We start from the raw sequence: 19,962 nt of genomic DNA on the forward strand, positions 1-19,962 counted from the left end.
CTTATTGTAAATTATATATTTTAAGAAGAATACTAAAGTAATGAATTTTAGAAAGTTTTCACCAAAATACCTATCTTTTATATTTTATTAAAAGAATTTTTATGGTATCATTTTTATATTTTTGGTGAAAATTTTCCCAAGCAAGAGTAAAAGCCTAGAACTATAAAGTACATGGCTAACAGATATAAGACTACATAAAAATATAAAACTATATGGTTAAAAAAAAAAGGCCACAAACAAAATGCCAGTATATAAAGGAAAGTAACACATTAAAATTTAGTATCACTGAAAACAAAAATACAAATTAAAGAAAATTTATTCTTTGAAAATAGAATAGAAAAAACAAATATATAAATTATTCAATTATCCTAGTATTTATCAAGGAAACACACAATAACTGAGATACTACTTACTGCCAAACTGGCAAACATACAGATTTACAACATTCAATATTGAGCAGAATGTAAGAAATGAGGCATTTTCATATACTGCTGATGGAAGTGTAAGCCACAGAAACTTTCTGTAGAGAGAAACAGAGTGTGTGTGTGATATAAAGTGTATAGATATATATGTATCTACACATACATGTGTTTTTTTAGAGAAAGGGTCTTGCTCTGTTGTTCAGGCTGGAGTGCAGTGGTGTGAGCACCCAGGTCGAAATCCCAGGCTCAAGAGATCCTCCTGTCTCAGGCTCCCAAGTAGCTAGGACCACAGGTGTGCACCACAACACCCAGCTCTGGGATATATCTGACAGAAAAATTAGATACCACCTAGGTAGAAAAACAGGTAAAGATAGTTTTTCTATAGGTAAAACTCTGAAGTCATTTATAAGAACTAGGGAAACTTCTCTGCTTTGACACAGAAAGATCACCGAAACCCTGATCACCAAAAATCAAATTGCAGAGCATACAACAGATATTAGGATCTCATTTATGTTATTAAAAGAAAACCAGACATGCAAGTCATATACCCACACATGTATATAAACACACAGAAAGGGTACTGTCAAGTTTGTCTACAAACTTACAACCTAGTTATATGTAGTAATCAAGAAATGGCTCCCTCTTGAGAAGGAGAAGCCAGGGAATAAGTTTAAGAGGAACTCACCTTAAGTTTAATACATTTTTTATATTATTTGAGTTTATTATAAAGAGACTGTATTAATGTATAAATTTTATAATTAAAAAATATGAGGTTCATTAGTATGTATCAGTGAGAAAACACAATGTATGTATAACACAGTCCCACTTTTGTTAGAAAAATAAATGAAAAAATACATAATTCTGTAATATTTGAATATTTACTATGAGCATGTGATACTTTTGTACTTAAAGAATACTTTTAAAAATGTTTAGAGGCTAGGTGTTTATAAGCTTGCTTTGCTTACTGTACACTGAAGTTTATACCCTGAACTAAGCTATATCAAATATTGGTGCAGTAAAATAGAAATCAAGCAGCAACAGGAGGCCTAAGGGAAAGACCATCTGAGATCGCTGTGAAACCGTGGAACACCGCCGGGTGGTTGCAGGGCAGGAAATACTGCTTTGGTCCCACGAATGCCTTCTCAACATGGAGGTTGCATGAGGATCTCGCAAAGAGGACTTGAGTAAGATCTCTGAGAAGGGAAGAGACCTCTGCTCACAACATCTTGCAGAAGGTCTTGCAGATGGGAGTTTACAAGGAGGAAAAGCCTTGCAAGGCAGAGATTACCAGAATGCCACAGGCTCTGCCTAGATTCTCAGAATACGGAGTAATCTTGATTACTGTGTGTCCACAAAGCTTGGGAGATAAAAAGCCCTGAGATGCACTGGGTGTGGTCAGATCTGGTAGCGCCTTATCCGCTATGCTTCTGATGCTAACGCACCTTGGCAGCAACTGGTGGTAGAATTCTGTGTTCTAGGTTTGCATGAGAATCATGTCTGCTACTGAATACTGCAGACCATATCTCTCCTCCTTGGCTATCTTGCCCACATTAATTTCAAGGCCTCTCCCAATAGTTTCAAGGCCTCCCCTAATCATCCCTCCCTGCTCTCCCACCCCTCAATAAACAAGTGTCTACCTAATAAAAGCAAACAGAGCCCAGAGCTCAGGGCCAATGCAGTTCACTCGTCAGAGTGCATCGGACGCCTGGACCCATGCTGTGAACGTCTACTCTTGTGTCTTTGTCTTTATTTCCTTCTCTCACTCCTCATCACCGCTGGGACATGGAGCACCCACACACAGGGTTGGGCTGGTTTCCAAAAGGTGCAGTGGCTCATACCAGTAATCCAGCACTTTTTAGTAAGGAGAAACTATTACAAAAGTATCCAGTGTTTCCAATTCTACCAGCAGCTTCTTGTCTTTTTGTTTTGTAAAATATAAGCTGAGAATTGTATTTTTCATACTCATAGGGTTTGCTTCTAGCCATTCTGTATGATGAAAAAATTTTAAGATTTCCTTCTTCCCAGACCAGCATACTCTCAGAATTTCTATGCATACTGGTCTTCTACCTGTGGTTTCCAGGCAACAAAACCTCCTCAAACTTCCCAAATTCTAACTCTCTAAGACTTATAGAAACATTCAGCGTTATTGCTTCTAATTTTGGCATGGGACGATTCTGATTGCCACTACATCGGTAGAGTACAGTATAAGGATTTCTTAGAGAATTTAAGTTTTAACTAATTTTTTTCTTTAATGTAAATAAGGCTACACAAATTAAGTAAAAGCTAGGTTATGGCATCTCTGGCCACTGACGTATCTGGTAAAATTATGGTTCTGTGGCACTTGTGAGGAGTAGAAGGGGGAAGGAGGCGGGTGCATGCATAGCGCAATGGTGAAAGCTCTAGCTTGGGAGTGGGATGAGCCTGGGCTCACAGTTCAGCTCTACCAGTAACCAGGAACTGGTTCCCAGGCAAGTGATTTAGCCACTCTGAGTTTCTCTTCTCATGCTGTTTTTCAAAATTGTTCAATTAATATATTTAACTGTGAGGATTCAATATATTACATGTAGTGTGTTGGACAAGAAGTTGCTCAATAAATGTGGTTGACAGTAATGGCAATGTTTAATAAAAACATTGGTTTTCTTTCTGAAAAGGATCTCTTACAAATAGAGTCCACGAATGTCCCTTAGGGCGTGCAAAGTTGTCCAATGGTCAGGCATCTGAAAGCAAAGAACTGAGGAATGGTACACAGACCAGAAGTAAAAGCAGCTGCAGCCTGGGTGAAAGGGAAGTGGTGGTAATAAGAACAAGGGAGCCCAAGATTGGGGAGGGTAAGAATTGGTAAGGATGTGCTTCTTGGGCACAAGCTAGCCAAACATTGGGCAGCACAGGAACAGCCCAATGATGCAATGAAAAGGTGCAAGAACAGCCATGCATACACTAACAATAGGGCTGAGGTACGTTCTCAGAAATGCATCGTTAGGGGATTTCATTGTTGTGTGAACATCACAGAGTGTACTCAAACAGACCTGTGTAGTATAGCCTACTACACACCTAGGCTATACGGATGGTATAGTCTCTTGCTCCCAGGCCACAAACCTGTACAGCATGTTACTGTACTGAATGCTGCAGGTAACACAATGGTAAGTATCTGCATCTGTGTATCTAAACACAGAAAAGGTAGAGTGAAAATACGGGGCTGGGCATGGTTGCTCATGCCTGTAATCCCAACACTTTGGGAGGCCAAGGTGGGTGGCTCACTGCTGCCAGGAGTTGGAGACCAGCCTGGCCAACATAGTGAAACCTCATCTCTACTAAAAATATAAAAAGTAACTGGGGGTGGTGGTATGCACCTATAGTATCAGCTACTCAGGAGGCTGAGAAAGGAAAATTGCCTGTATCTCATCTGCAGAGAGCTGAGATTGCTCCACTGCACTCCGGTGTGGGTGATGGAGTCTCTCTGTCACCAAAAAAAAAAAAAAAAAAGTAAGAAAAAAAGAAAATATAGTATTGTAATCTTGTAATCTTATGGAACTACCACCATACATGTAATCTGTTATTGACCAAAACATAACTATGTAGCACATGACTATATTTATTTCTTACTATGTCACATTATCACATGGACATAACCTTTTATGCTCTTTTTTGTTTGTTTGTTTGAGACAAAGTCTCCCTCTGTTGCTCAGGCTGGAGTACAATGGCACCATTTCGGCTCACCGCAAACTTTGCCTCCCAGGTTCAAGCGATTCTCCCGCCTCAACCTCCAGAGTAGCTGGGATTACAGGGGTATGTCACCATGCCCGGCTAATTTTGTGTTTATAGTAGAGACGAGGTTTTACCATGTTGGCCAGGCTGGTCTCGAACTCCTGACCTCAGGTGATGCACCTGCCTCGGCCTCCCAAAGTGCTGGGATTACAGCTGTGAGACACCGCGCCCGGCCCCTTTTATTCTCTTTAACCTCTTCTTCAACCTGTAGGCTTCCACCAATATCAGCAACCCTTCTCCACATTCACTCCTGTACAATTATTGACTGGAAGTAAATCTGATACTCTTTGTACAATAACGATTTGATAATTTTGTAACATATTCAGAAACCAATCATTCTACAATGCCCTACTCTAAATTCCATCATCTGCCATTAAGTACGTTCCAGTGCTATCCCAAAGGATCTCAGAGGTCTCTTCGCCATAAACTGGCTCAACTCCTTTATTCACATCTTATATTTTTGCAAGGATGTTCTTTGTCAGTATCATTCTTTCTCCTTAGATTGCCTTTTCCCATCCCAAACCTAGCCACTGGAACTTAAAAGCTGAATTCACAAACTGTGTTTGGAATTGTTTTCTGAATTTTGAAGACATTATCTTCCATAAATGTCATTTAACATTTACATATTACCTCCTTAAGTACAGTAACTGTTTTTCCACTAATCTATAAGCTACTTAAAAGTACTGACTGTCTTATTTCTTTGTATCTTTCAAAATGCAATCAGTACATAGTTACAGAAAAGTTAGAAGGCTTGTGATGTTAAGACGTTCCTAGCATCACTGTGCCATAATTTCTTATCCTCATCCATAAAATGTGGGTATAAACAGAATCTACCGCAAAGAGCTGTAGTGAGAATTACATGGGTTTCCATGGGTAAAGTGCATAAAATAGTCATGGGCACTGCACAGTACGTGCTCTGTAAATGTTGCTTCATTATTACTATTACCATCATCATCTCAGAATTTAAAAAACCAGAATGAACTATATTAGTAAGATTAATTAGTAAATTTCACCTCCCACCACTTTGGGAGGACGAGGTGGGTGGATCACGAGGGCAGGAGCTCTAGACCAGCCTGGCCAACATTGTGAAACCCTGTCTCTACTAAAAGTACAAAAATTAGCTAGGCATGGTGGTGGGTGCCTATAATCCCAGTTACTCGGGAGCTGAAGCAGGAGAATCATTTGAACCTGGGAGGCAGAAGTTGCAGTGAGCTGAGATCATGCCACTGCACTCCAGCCTGGGGGACAGGGCAAGACTCTGTCTCAAAAAAAAAAAAAAATCAAAATTTGCCGAAGGGACCTAAGTAACGGATTTATAAATTTGTGGCTGATGGAAATGTGGAAAACTGCAATGTTCGGTCTAGGTATATGGCCACTATTAAAGAACATAACTTAATTAGTCACCAAGCTTCCCAACAGACATTACCTGAATGCCTATTGAGTGCCATATGCTGAGTTAGGTTCTGGTGACACAAAAGTGAGATAGTCCCTTCATTCAGTGAGCTCACATTAGCAGGGGAGAACACACAGTATAACACCACCCAACAGAAAACTCTGCTGACTTATGACAGAAGGATGCCTAATTCAGATTGGAAAAGTAATGAAAGGGAATCTAAGAAAGCTCTTCAAAGGAGTGAAACCTTAAAGAAAAAAGGTAGGAAGGCAGGGAAGCAGAAAATGCAAAGCAGAGACGGCTGTTGTTTTTTCCTTTTTTTTTGAGATGGAGTTTTGCTCGTCGCCCAGGCTGGAGTGCAATGGCACAATCTCAGCTCACCGCAACCTCCGCCTCCCATGTTCAAGCGACTCTCCTGCCTCAGCCTCCCAACTAGCTGAGATTACAGCCACTTGCTACCATGCTGGGCTAATTTTTGTATTTTCAGTAGACATGGGGTTTCACCATGTTGGCCAGGCTTGTCTCGAATTCCTGACCTCAGGTGATCCACCCACCTCAGCCTCCTGAAGTGCTGGGATTACAGGCGTGAGCCACCACATCCAGTGGAGAGAAGGTTTTTCAAAAGGAATTTATGTAAGACTTTAAGGAATAATGCATTAACTAAATAATGGTGGTTTTCATGACCTACACACTAAAAAATTTCCAATTTCTGCCTGATTCCAATTATGGTACTATTCCTTTTGACTTTCTGAACAAGAGAACTAGGCTTCCTCTTTATTGATTCAACTATTAACACTTGACATGATGATCTGCACATAAGAGAAACCAACAACACTTGATAGTGATATCATGACTGAGAGAAAAATGCTGAAGGAGAGGTTTTTGTTTTTTTAACTTGACACTCTTCTTGACCTACACGATCCATTTACCCACCACCAGAAAGACACAGGTACACAGTCTACAGTTCTCATTTTGAACCCACTGCTTGGCAAAAGTCTTACCTGATCCAGGAGTGATAAGAGGCCCCTCTAATTCAAGTGCCTCATCTTCAGACTGGTCATCTAGCTTCTTCTTTTTTTTCTTTGTTGGATCCCTGGGTTTCTTTAAGAGAGACAGTTCTTCAGGGTGTCTGATATCTGTTAGAAAATAGATTGTTTTACTAGAACAACAGAAAATTTAAACACTTTACATTTAATAAATCTATTGTTTCAAGATAAGAAACTGTAATTTCTTTCTGTATGTCTGAGTTGTGTCGGATACTGATGCCGTGCAAAACACTGATTATGACCAAAAAAACTCTACCCAAAGCATCCTTAATTCATAAATACATAATACACGTGATGACCTCAAAGTAGAGATAACAATCTACTAGGGTACAGAAAGAAAATATTAGAAGCCCTTATTTATATATTTTTATATGAAACTGGAAGGAAAATTGATATTTATATTATATGATGTTCTTTATCCATTCTGTATGCCATAAGGTGTACATGATAAATGAGGTAAATGTTACGATATTTTTACATCATTACCAAATCTCAAATTTTAATTGATTCAAATTTTCTGCCCTGTATCAAATGGCTACAAGTTTCGGATCTATTTTCATTTGAGGAGTCAGTTAACAGGCAAAACGGTTAAATGAAAATAACGAAAGAAATTTAAAATGATCCAAGGAACCACACACACACACATACGTTATATATTATATATTGCACATCATGTTCACAAATTGCAAGACTTCATGTTGTTAAGAAGTCAATTCTCCTCAAATTAAGCTAAAGATTTAATGAGATCCCAGTCAAAATTCCAACTTTTCTGTAGAAATTGACAGATTGTAAAATTTATATGAAAATGAGAACAATCCTAGAATAGTCAAAGCAATTCCTTAAAAAGTTGGCGAACTTACACTACTGATTTTATTAAGACATGGTAAAGCTGTATCAATCAAGCCACTGCACTTACTGGCTAAATGATAAGACATACAGATGAATGAAATAGAAGAGGGCCCCCCAAACAGACCTAAATATAGGTGGTCAGAATTTTTTGACAAAGGTGCCAAGGCAATTCAAGGAGAAAGAAAAATCTTTTCAAGAGTGCTAAACAATGATTCATATATATATATTTAAAGAACATTAACCCTTATATAACAATATGCAAAAATTAATTCTAAATGACCACTGATCTAAATGTAACAGCCAAAATAATAAAACTAGAAGAAAGCATAAGACAAAGATTTCTTAGATAGGACATACACACAAAAAAAAGAACCACAAAAAATTGCCCTTTATTAAAAAAAAACTAGCCACCACCAACCAACCTAGTCTTTAAAGACACTGTTGAGAAAACAAAAAGGCAAGCATATATTGGGACAACGTATTTGCAGCACACATATCTGACTAAAGACTTGTATTCTGAATATATAAAGGGCCCAAACAACTCAATAATAAGAAGACAAATGAACTGAAGATCTGGACAATCACTTTAAAATATGACCAAGCAGCACATGAAAAGACACTTGACATTATCAGTTATCAGGGAAATACAAATTAAAACCACAATGAGATAGCAGTATCCATACATCAGAGAGGCCAGCATTAAAAAGACATACTACCCAGTGTCAGCGAGGATGTAAAGAGGAACTTGAACTCTCATAAGCAGCTGATGAGACTGTAAAATGAGACAATGTTTTGAAAACAGCTCAGCAGTTCTGTATAAAGTTGAACATACATGTACCACACAACTCAAGACATTCTACCCCTATTTACCCAAGACAACGAAAAGCACATTTGTAATAACTTTATTCACGAAAGTCGAAATTGAAAATAACTTAGATGGATAAACAAAAATGTGATAGTCAATGGAACACAACTCATAAATCAGTAAAAAGAAACAAACTATTGACACATGCAATAAAAAGAATGACTGAGCGGGGAAGAGTGTCTGAGCCTCCAAGTCCAGGCTGCAGTGAGCCATGACTGGGCCAATGCTCTCCAGCCTGGGTGACAGAGCAAGACAATCTCCAGAAAAAATAAAACACACACACACACACACACACACACACACACACACACACACACACCCCTACTCATGGTAGAAATTTGGAAGTTGCTCCTGAAAAAAGTATAAATAACTGAATCATTTAAAATGTGTTCTTTCAGAACTATAAGACAGGGCAAAAAATAAAATGTGTTTATAAAAGATGAAATATGACTAGTAAATGATCATTTTAACAATTGCATAACATTCTACTATGTAAATAAATCATAATTTAATAATTCTCTAATACTGAGCCCATTATAACTAATATTTAATAATCCTATAAACATCTATGTTCATCTTTTTCCATATTTTATTTCAGAATTCACAGGAGAATTACTGGATTAAAGGTGATAATTTTAAGGCAAAGGTGGAACAAGATCGACATATATTCTTCTCTTATGTCTTTGATTAGTAGTAATGTACATCTTCTCATGTGTTTTTAGTCATCGATATATAATTTTCTCCTTTTTTCTCTCTCTCTTTTTTTGAGATGGAGTCTTGCTCTGTTGCCAGACTGGAGTGCAGTGGCAAGATCTCGGGTCACTGCAACCTCTGCCTCCCAGGTTTGAGATTCTCCTGCCTCGGCCTTCTGAGTAGCTGGGACTACAGGTGCACCCCACCACACCCAGATAATTTTCATATTTTTGTAGAGATGGGGTTTCACCATGTTGGCCAGGATGGTCTCCATCTCTTGACCTCATGATCTGCCCACCTCGGGCTCCCAAAGTGCTGGGATTACAGGTGTGAGCCACCATGCCCAGCCCCTTTTCTCATTCTTCCATGAGATTTCTTCAAAGTTAATTTGCATGTAAAAATTGACATGGTAGCAATTACTGCAAACCACATTGAACTTTCTTCTGTTTTTTTTTTTTTTTATTATTTATATAAACATTGTCCATGTTTAAATAAGAAGTCCAAATAAATTATTTTAATAAGTATATGGATTTTGGTCTGGTTTTCTGTTGGTTATTTGAATGTAGAAACACTCACTTGGGCATGACAACTTATGCCTGTAATCTCAGCACTTTGGGAGGCCAAGGCGGGTGGATCACCTGAGGTCAGAAGTTTGAAACCAGCCTGGCAAACATGGTGAAACCCTGTCTCTACTAAAAATACAAAATTAGCTGGATGTGGTGGCATGCACTTGTAATTCCAGGTACTGGAATGAAGTAATGTTAGTGTGATCAAAGGTCACTGCAGCCTCCACTTCCTGGGCTCAGGCAATCCTCCTTCCTCAGCCTCCCAGAATACTGGGAATGCAGCCCTGAGCCACCACACCCAACCACAATACTGAAATTTAATGTTCATTATAATTAGCAGGTTATCAAAGAGAAGACAAATCTAGTCTAATCTACACAGGCTATATAAATACTATACATATGAAAAGCATGAGGGTGAGGGAATTGAGAAACAGAGGTAAAGAAGAGTTCTCAGGGTAGATGAAGCATTTCTGGTTAAAAATGTATACTGAACATGTGCATTTATTTTCAATCCTTTTCAAAATCACGTAAAAATAAAGAAAACATAAACCTATAAATTCCCCCAAAATGGAAGAAAATAATGGATAGGAAATCTCAGAAGTTTTGGGAGGCAGAAGTCAGATAGAACAGTAACTTTGTAAACTGGAGAAATATAAAACCAAGGTGTGTGTAGAAGGAGGTACCAAAGGGAAACACCCTGATTCACTGTCTAATCATCAAACTGAAGCACAGAAAAGAGACTACCTGAAAAATTTAGTCCACCCCAACATCGTTTTCCTGTTTCATTACTGAATTAAACTCAGGTAACCTATTCCACAGACACACACCCTTTAGGATCCCTTACAGACAGAATCTGAACAGCCCTAGGGAAAAGATCTTTTAGATACTGATGTTTGAAAAAGCTTGCTCAATATGTCTAAATACCTTACAGAGGGATGATGAGCTAAACTCCATTCAATATAGAGCTTCCTATTAGGTACTGATAATGCCCCAGCATTAAACATATGAACCAACAGCCAAAGATTACTAGACACTTGAGAAAGGCCTCTGTGGTGGGCAGAATTCTGAAGGTTTAAGATACCCACCCATGGTTACACAAACACCAATTTAGGTAGTGTTGTGAGTTTTTGCAAATGAATTAAGATTACTTATCAACTGATTTTAGGGAGATTATCCTGGGTTATCTGGGTGAGCCCAGTGTAATCACATGAGGCCTCAGGAACAGAAGAGAGATGAGACAGAAGGGGTGGTCAGATAAATTCAGAGAGAAGAGCTTGACCTGCTGTTACTGGCTTTGAAGACAGACAAAGAGGGCCACAAGCAATGTGGAAGGCCTCTAGGAGCTGAGAATGACCCCTGGTAGACAAGCCAGAGGGAATCTTACTTAGTCTTCCAATCACATAGAACCAAACTGTACCAAGCAAAATTCACTCTCAGAGCCTCCAGAAAGGAACGCAGCCCTGCTGACACCTTAACTTCAGTCACTTAAGAGTCTATACACCTGTAATTCTAGTACTTTGAAAGGCCAAGGTGGGCAGGTCACCTGAGGTCAGGAGTGTGAGACCAGCCTGGGGAACATGGTGAAACCCCATCTCTACTAAAAATACAAAAACAAGCCAGGCATGGTGGTGAGTACCTGTAATCTCAGCTACTTGGGAGGCTGAGGCAGGAGAAGAGCTTGAACCCAGAAGGTGGCGGCTGCAGTGAGCTGAGATCACACCACTGCATTCCAGCCTGGGTGACAGAGCGAGACTCTGTCTCAAAAAATAAATAAAAATAAAAGAGCCTAAAACATTGAAAATTAAAATGTGACAGTCACACCACCCCACAAAATCCAATAGAAGAGATACAAAGTCAAGCAAGTGGATCGATCTAAGAACAATGTCTGACTAATAGTAACAGAGAGAACAGAGAAAGCAAAGTGGAGGAAATTATCAATAATATAAAACAATAACTCCAATTAAATATATTATATTATATTTAATATAATATAAATACAAGAAATATCTCCTGGTCAGAAGTCTCCAGCACAATGAATGAAAATAAAACCCTAGCCAGGCAGGGCACATTGTTATAAAATTTCAAAATGGCAAGGAAAAGAAAAGATCCTAAAAGTTTCTAGAGAGAAAAGGCAGTCTACAAATAAAGATTAAAAAAAAGAGAGAGAGATTAAAAATAAAAATCAAGAACACTATTAGGAGGCCAGGCATGGTGGCTCATGCCTGTAATCTCAGCACTTTGGGAGACCAAGGTGGGAGGACAGGAGCGCAAGACCAGTCTAGGCAACATAGTGATATCCCATCTCTACAAAAAATTTAAAGATGAGGCAGGCATGGTGGTGCACACCTGGAGCCCCAGCTACTCGAGAAGCTGAAGGAGGAGGACTGCTTGAGCCCAAGAGTTCGAGATTAGAGTGAGCTATGATTGCAACACTGCAGTCCAGCTTGGGCAACAGAGCAAGACCTTGTCTCTTAAGAAAAAAGAAAAGAAATAAAAAGAAAAGAACACTATCAGAACTATTAATAGTGATATTGGAAGCCAAAAGATAATTTAACAATGACTTTCAAATTCTGAGGGAAAAATAATTTTTGATACAACAATTCTATTGAAGGGCAGAATAAAGACAAATATCTCAAAAATTTACAACCCATTCACCTTTTTCTTACTACCCTGATAGAGAATATATTCCACCAAAATAAGAGAGCAAATCAACACTGAGGAAAACTCCAAGGTCAAATACAAGAGAGAAGATAAGGCTGAAGGTAAGTCCTAGGGCTGCGACTGTACGCCTGGGTTGAGAAAATACCCACCCTAGAGTGCAAGAGGATGTCTAGGAAGAAAAAAAAAAGTGGGGAGATTGACTATAATCCGAAAATGTATTTAATTATGTTGAAAATTAAGGTGAGTACTATAAATAAAAGAAATCAGCAACAGATACATGCTGCAAAAGCAGCAAATGATAAAAAGCCCTATGACCCTTTGGGAAGCAAAGATGAGAAAACTGCTTGAGCCCTCAGGAGTTACAAACTAGCCTGGCGCCTGTAATCCCAGCACTTTGGGAGGCCAAGGCGGGTGGATCACCTGTGGTCAGGAGTTTGAGACCAGCCTGGACAACATAGTGAAACCCCATCTCTACGAAAAATACAAAAATTAGCCAGGTGTGGTGGCATGTGCTTGTAATCCTAGCTACCTGGGAGGCTGAGGCACGTGAGTCACCTGAACCTGGGAGGTGGAGGTTGCAGTGAGCTGAGATTGCACCACTGCACTTCTGTGTGGGTGACAGAGTAAGACCCTATCTCAAAAAAAAAAAAAAAAAAAAAAAAGGCATATGAGATAGGAAAGGTAAAAATATACATTTCAGCTCAGAAAGTAAAAATGTCTGCTTCGTTAATATAAACAGTAATAGTGATTCAGCCAAAAATTATAATAGTTATAATGAAGAAAAAAAGAAAGGGTTGAGGCCAGTCGAGGTGGCTCATGCCTGTAATCCCAGCACTTTCAGAAGCCGAGGCAGGTGGATCACTTGAGGTCAGGTGTTTAAGACCAGCCTAACCAACATGGTGAAACCCCATCTCTACTAAAAATACAAAATTAGCTGGGCGTGGTGGCATGTGCCTGTAATCCCAGCTACTCAGAGGGCTGAGGCAGGAGAATCGCTTGAACTGGGGAGGTGGAGGTTTCAGTGAGCTGAGACTGAGATACTGCACTCCAGCCTGGGGGACAGAGCAAGACTCCATAAAAAAGAAAAAAACAGCAACAAAAAAGAAAGGGTTGAGTGGAAAAACATCAACAGATATCTAAAATTGATAAATCAAGAAATAATACTATAAGCACATATTCAGAATTATTAAAATAAAAGCCAGAAACAGTAAAAGAGTAGAAAGTGGTAGGGAATGCAAGCAGGTGCTGGGGAGAAATTGGGCAGAAAAGTAGTTTCATGTTATAAACCTTTTTTACTTTAATTCTGCATTTATTGCTTTGATTAAAAAATAATTTCAGGCTGGGTGTGGTACCTTATGTCTATAATCCCAGCACTTTGGGAGGCTGAGGCAGGCAGATCACAAGGTCAAGAGATTGAAACCATCCTAGCCAACAGGGTGAAACCCCGTCTCTACTAAAAATACAAAAATGAGCTGGACGTGGTAGTGTGTGCTTGTAGTCCCAGCTACTTGGGAGGCTGAGGGAGAAGAATCACTTGAACCCAGGAGGCGGAGGTTGCAGTGAGCAGAGATCGCACCACTGCACTCCAGCCTGGTGACACAGCAAGACTCGGTCTCAAATAATAATAATAATAATAATAATAGTAATAATAATAATTTCAAAAATCTTTCTGCTTACTGAATAAAGAATGCATTAGGAAGAAAAAGAATGGATAAAGGAAGACTGCTTAGGAGGCTCCAGGAACAGGAAGACGTGGTGGCGAAGTGGACTACCAGAGCAGTGGAGGGTGGAGAGAGGGAGAGATGTGGAGACCGAAGATACCTCCTGGAGGCAAAATGAACATTTTGCACTGATAATGAGAACGTGTAGGTGAGGAAGAGGGCAATGCTAAGGATGACTCCCACGTGTCTGGTATGTGTACCTGGGATGGAGGGGCCTTTTACTACTATGGTGACTACTTGGGGGAAGGGCGGAAAGGAGGGAGGAGAGAGTGAGACATTCGGAAAGGAATACCGTGAGTTCAGCCTTGAATATGTTCAGTTTAAAATTTGGTTAAATAAATGGTTTTGTTATTATACATAATGCTTTAATGAACATATGATGGCTTTCTAAGAAAGATGCAAGGCTAGAAGAAAATCTAGGAAAAATTAAGAATGGAGGATTTCAAGTAAGTTGGAGTAACAGGAACCTGATTTACTCTCCTGTTTTATTTAAACTATAAGAAAGGAAAAGAAAAAGAAACACTTTCAGACATTAGGCAACAAGATGCACAAAAGAAAAGAGAGACCAAACGGATGAGCTGAGTGCACCAGCTTACTGCCTAGGGGCAGGGGAGGGGCGCATGGGGCCAGGTCTCCCAGTGTTGAGAGATCTGGGACGGCATTCAGGGACGACAAGGTGGCTAGAATGTGTGGGGCAGAGGACAGGAGAGAAGGGAGCTCCACAGAGTGCTCTCGGGGTCTGCAGAAGTGTGTGCTGGAGTCTCGCTGAAACCTATCTGTGCATTTGTTAAGAGGAAGCTACCAGAGACTGTGGAAAGAGTTAATGTTCCCATCTAGGAGAGCAGAAAGACCTCTATAGAGTACTGAGAAGAATCCCCAGAAGAATATTACCTCAGTAATGAGACAAAATTAGTCCTATGGCTAATGGTGCCCCTTGTCTACCCTAATAAAGCTTCAAAGCAAAAGGACCCAACTAATTTCAAGTAATTTGGTGACCAGAAGAAAGGCCAACACAACTCAATACAAAAAAATCCAGCCACTATGACGCATAATGACACACAGCCAGGAGTAAAGGGTGGGGTGGGGAAGCACAAATAACTCAGATGATAGATAAAAAGCACTGAAATAGCTATTATAAACATATTCCATATGTTTAAGAAACTAGAGGAAAACAAATAAAGAGAAAACGAAAAATCTATATAAAAAGAAGCCAGAATCAAATTTCTAGTGATGAAAAATATATCTCAAACAGAAAATGCACTGGATGGCATTAATAGCAGATTAGCAGCAGAAAGATCAATGGACTCAAAGTTATAATAAACCTTAAAAAAATGATTTCAGGGCCGGGCGTGGTGGCTCACACCTGTACTCTTAGCACTTTGGGAGGCCGAGGCGGCAGACAGCCTGAGCTCCGGAGTTCATGATCAGCCTGGGCAACATGGTGAAACCCTGTCTCTACTAAAACACAAAAAATTAGCTGGGCATGGCGGTGTATGCCTGTAGTCCCAGCTACTCAGGAGGCTGAGGCAGGAGAATTGCTTGAACCTGGGAGGCGGAGGTTGCAGTGAGCCGAGATTGTGCCACTGCACTCCAGCCTCAGTGACAGAGCAACACTCTGTCTCCAAAATTAAAAAAAAATTAGAACATTTTAAAAAGACAACTATTTAAACATCATAATCAAATTGCTGATAATCAGGGTACAGATAAAATCTTAAAAGGCACACAGAAAACATACAGAAGAACAATAACAGACTTCTCTGAAATTATGCAAACCAGAAGACATCTAGAGGACATCAATTATTGGAGCAGGGTTAGGGGAGGGGTGGAATTTAGAATTCTCCCAGCTGCAGTATCTTTCAAAAATAAAGGCAAATCAAAACTTTTTTTTTTTTGAGACAGAGTCTCACTCTGTTGCTCAAGTTGGGGTGCAGTGACACAATCTTGACTCGCTACAACCTTTGTGTTTCAGGCTCAACCGATCCTCCCACCTCAACCTCCCGAGCAGATGGAACTACAGGTGCACGCCACGATGCCCAGCTAATTTTTTGGTACTTTTTGGAGATGGGATTTTGAATGCTGCCCAGGCTGGTCTCGAACTCCTGGGCTCAAGCGATCTTTGGCCTCCCAAAGTGCTGGGACTACATGTAGGCATGAGTCACATGCCTGGCCCCAAATTGAAACTTTTGTAGACAAACAAAAGGTCAAAACTTCATCACCAGTAGACTGGCACTATAAAAAGAGACACATATCAAGTTCTTCAGGTAGAAGAAAAAGGAGACCACATGGAAAGGACACTTATAAAGAGCACCGAAAAATGGTAAATATATGATATGAAAGACCATTCTGCTCATTTTTAAATACTTTATTGCTTTAGGGGGAAAATAACATATTGTGGGGTTTAGCATATATAGGAATAAAATATATGACACTAACAAAAGGACTGGAAGGGAGAAATGAAACTAAACTGTTGTAAGGTTATTATACTATGTGTGAAGTGGTATATAATTTGAAGGCAGACTGCGAATAAGTTAAAGTCATATACTGTAAACCCTAAAGCAACCGCTAAAATGGCAAAATCAAAGTCATGATAGCTAGTAAGTCACAGGTGAAGATCAATGTAATCAAAACAACCCTTCCTAAAACAAACAGACAAACAAACAAACAAACAAACACCCACCAAAAACCCTTCATCTACTAGAAAGGCGGGAAACAGAAAAGAAATGGGACAACAGAGACCATAAATTGTCTTCACCAAAATGAAAACTTTTGCCTTAGAAAACACTGTTAATGAAATGGTAAGCCACAGACTGTGAGAAAATATTTGCAAAACGTATCCAATAAAATTTCCGTATCTGGGATATGCAAAGAATGCTTACAACCCAATCAGATGGCAACTGAATTTAAAAGACGGGCAGGCAAAGGATTCAAACAGACACCTCACCATTATATGGGTGGCAATTAAGCACATGAATAGATGCTCAATATCACTGGTCACTAGGGTAATGCAAATTAAAGCCATAAGGAGACAGGCTCTCACACCTGCTAGAATACCCCAAAGTCAAAAACTCAAGTACTGCCAGTAAGAATGCAAAATAATATAGGCACTTTGGAAAAAAATTTGACTATTTATTCCAATAATACAGCCACTTTGGAAAAAATTTGACTATTTGACTATTTATTTATTTATTGACTATTTGGCAATATTTGACAAATATCCACATATCATATGACCCAGAAACCTACTCAGTTTTTATTGCTCTTCAGTAAATACCTATGTTCCCACAAAGACCTGTAAGGGAATGGTCATAGAAGCTTTTTTTAAACAATAGCTTCAAACTGGAAAGAACCCGAATGCCCCTCAACTGGTGAATGGATAAACAAATTACGGTACATCCATACAACAGAGTACTACTCGGTAATAAGACGGAGTTAGTAACACACAATAATATGGATGAAGGTCAGAAGCATTACGCTAAATGGAAGAAGCCATGCAGAAAAGACCAAATACTGCAGGATCCTATTTACATGACATTTTAGAAAAGGCAAGACTATAGTGGTAGAAGGCAGATAAGTGGTTTGCCAGAGGTCAGAAGGGTAAGAGGATTGTTAGCAGAGGGGTATGAGGGAACTGTCCTGTATCTTGCTGGTGGTCCATTAATCAAAATGCAATGAATTTTGCTATTATGATTATTTTACCTTAAATTATACCTTAACAAAGCTGATTAAAAGGATAAATAAAATTAAAGGACATAGCTTATAAGATACCTCTTGGGTCCTCTCCTTAATAAAAATTTCATTTTTATTTCTTTAAACTCTGGCCCTTTTGCTCAGTGTAACTGACTAGATACTTAAAAAGGCATGTGGCAGGTCTGCCGAAGGGCTAACTGACTGGCCATTTCTCAGCCCTTTAAGGAAATTGGAAAAGTTAAGTAATATTAATATTTTCCCAGCCTCCCCTGCAGCTAAGGGCAGCCATATGACCCAAGGTGGGCCAATAAGATGTGAAGGGGGCTTCTGGGACGTTTTGCTTTGCTGTTAGGACACAGGTGTGAGAAGAGAGTGAGGTGGATACTCTGCCTCTTAAATGCAGCTTCAGGTTGAGCACCCCTAACCTGACTGAAATGCTCCAATGAGCACTTCCTCAGAGTTTATATTGGCAGCCAAAAAGTTTCAAAATTTGGAGCATTTTAAATTTCAGATTAGGGCACTCAACCCATGTACTCCTTGAGCTCTAGGAGGCATCTTACAAACATGAGGCCAAGCTGACATGCTGAGGGCTAAGAAATTGAGGGGTGGAGAGAGTTTGTCCTTGAAGACACAACTAAACAAGGATCCAGTTCCAGAAACCACTTCATTTTCTCAAGTTACTTCTTATGTGAAAAAGAAGGCCCTTATTTGTTTAAGGCACTGTTAAATCTGGATTCTGGCTGGGCGTGGTGGCTCATCCCAGCACTTTGCGAGGTTTGAGGCCGGTGGACCATTTGAGGTCAGGAGTCCGAGACCAGCCTGGCCAACATGGAGAAATTCCACCTCTACTTAAAAATATGAAAACTGGCCGGGTGTGGTGGCTCACGCCTGTAATCCAAGCACTTTGGAGGCCAAGGCAGGTGGATCACCTGAGGTCGGGAGTTCAAGACCAGCCTGACCAACATGGTGAAACCCCGTCTTTCAAAAAAAAAAAAAAAATGAAAATTAGCTAGGTGTGATGGCGGGCACCTGTAATCTCAGCTACTCAGGAGGCTGAGGCTGGAGAATCACTCGAACCCAGGAGGTGGAGGCTGCAGTGAGCTGAGATCACGCCACTGCACTCCAGCCTACGAGACAGAGTGAGACTCTTGTCTAAAAAAAAAAAAAAGAAAAAGTTTGAATTTCTGTTATCTGTAGCCAAAACCCTATTAGCTGACAAGAGGCAAAATGAATATGGAGAGAAATGAGTGGAAATAAAGTAACAAAAAGCACTGAACAATTTTCAGGATTAAGTGAAAGTATCATCTCTCCTTAAGGGTAGAAACAGAATAATGAAAGTACAAAAAAGTAGTTTAAGTGAATCTTTGTTTCCTTTTCATCTTTAAACATCTAATCTTTATTGTTACCACTAAAACAAACCCTTTTGTACAGAGTCCTTATGTACAGCTTAATTTACCTAAATCAAATTACTTTTGTAATTACAAAACATTTTTAAACACAACTTAGCTTTAGTCAATCTGAGCTCTGTTCCACCAGCGTTTTGTGCTTCTCTATTCCTACCAAATTCATCTTCACAAGAGTAGAACAGAAAGAGAAAAAAGAGGAATGAATCAGCATGTATCTAAGGCAGAAAGACCTAAATGACATGTCCTACTGATAATACAGAATGGTAACAAGCTATAAACACAAAATATGTTTTTTAAAAAGAACGTATTTTGTGTTTAGAGCTATAAGTAGCTCTCTGTTGATTGTCAGACTTTGGGAGAGTTTCATTTCCTCTTAAGAAGGCTCTTCATTTGTGAAGCCTGCGTGCCAGAATACATGTTACATTAAAAAAAAAAAAATGATGTTCTTTGCCAATAGTCTTTCTGTCCAAAGGAAAAGGAAAATGCAACAAAAACTTCATTTAATTATTACACAGAAGCACTGGTCTGAAAGTGCGTTTCTGGAAGAAAATAATTATTACACAGAAGCATTTTATTGAGAGTTAAATTATAAAAGAAAGATAATTTTTACCAAATAAAAAGCTTGGAAATGTCAGTGTTCACAAAAGTAGGTATTTCCCTTTAAACAGTGTTCTGCTGGTCTTGCATCACTGTCCTTTTTCAGCGGGTGGCACACCCTTCACATTTACTTGGTAACCTTAGGTAACTATATTTTGGTAGCAATGGAAATGTCCTCATCTTTCTCAGTTTTAATTTTACTGCTTGTACAGTAAGTAAGCAAAAGCCACAGGAGTAGATACAAGAGGGTTAAATTAATTAAATCACAATGACCACTACTTAGTGACTTCA

General features: G+C 39.3%; 1 protein-coding gene across 6 annotated transcripts in view; it reads right to left on the reverse strand.

Moving 5' to 3' along the window:
- The window catches only part of FERMT2 (FERM domain containing kindlin 2), a 142,398-nt gene that overhangs the window by 27,854 nt on the left and 94,582 nt on the right, over positions 1 to 19,962 (reverse strand). For all 6 annotated transcript variants that reach the window (XM_064365874.1, XM_064365877.1, XM_064365876.1 and 3 more), the window contains one exon: positions 6,582 to 6,716. In XM_064365874.1, coding sequence (XP_064221944.1) covers positions 6,582 to 6,716 — 135 coding nt within the window. The remainder of the gene's footprint in view (positions 1 to 6,581; positions 6,717 to 19,962) is intronic.

Source organism: Aotus nancymaae, unplaced genomic scaffold, assembly GCF_030222135.1.
Source record: "Aotus nancymaae isolate 86718 unplaced genomic scaffold, 86718_ANA_hifiasm-v0.15.2.pri h1tg000062l, whole genome shotgun sequence".
Classification (NCBI taxonomy): Eukaryota; Metazoa; Chordata; class Mammalia; order Primates; family Aotidae; genus Aotus; species Aotus nancymaae.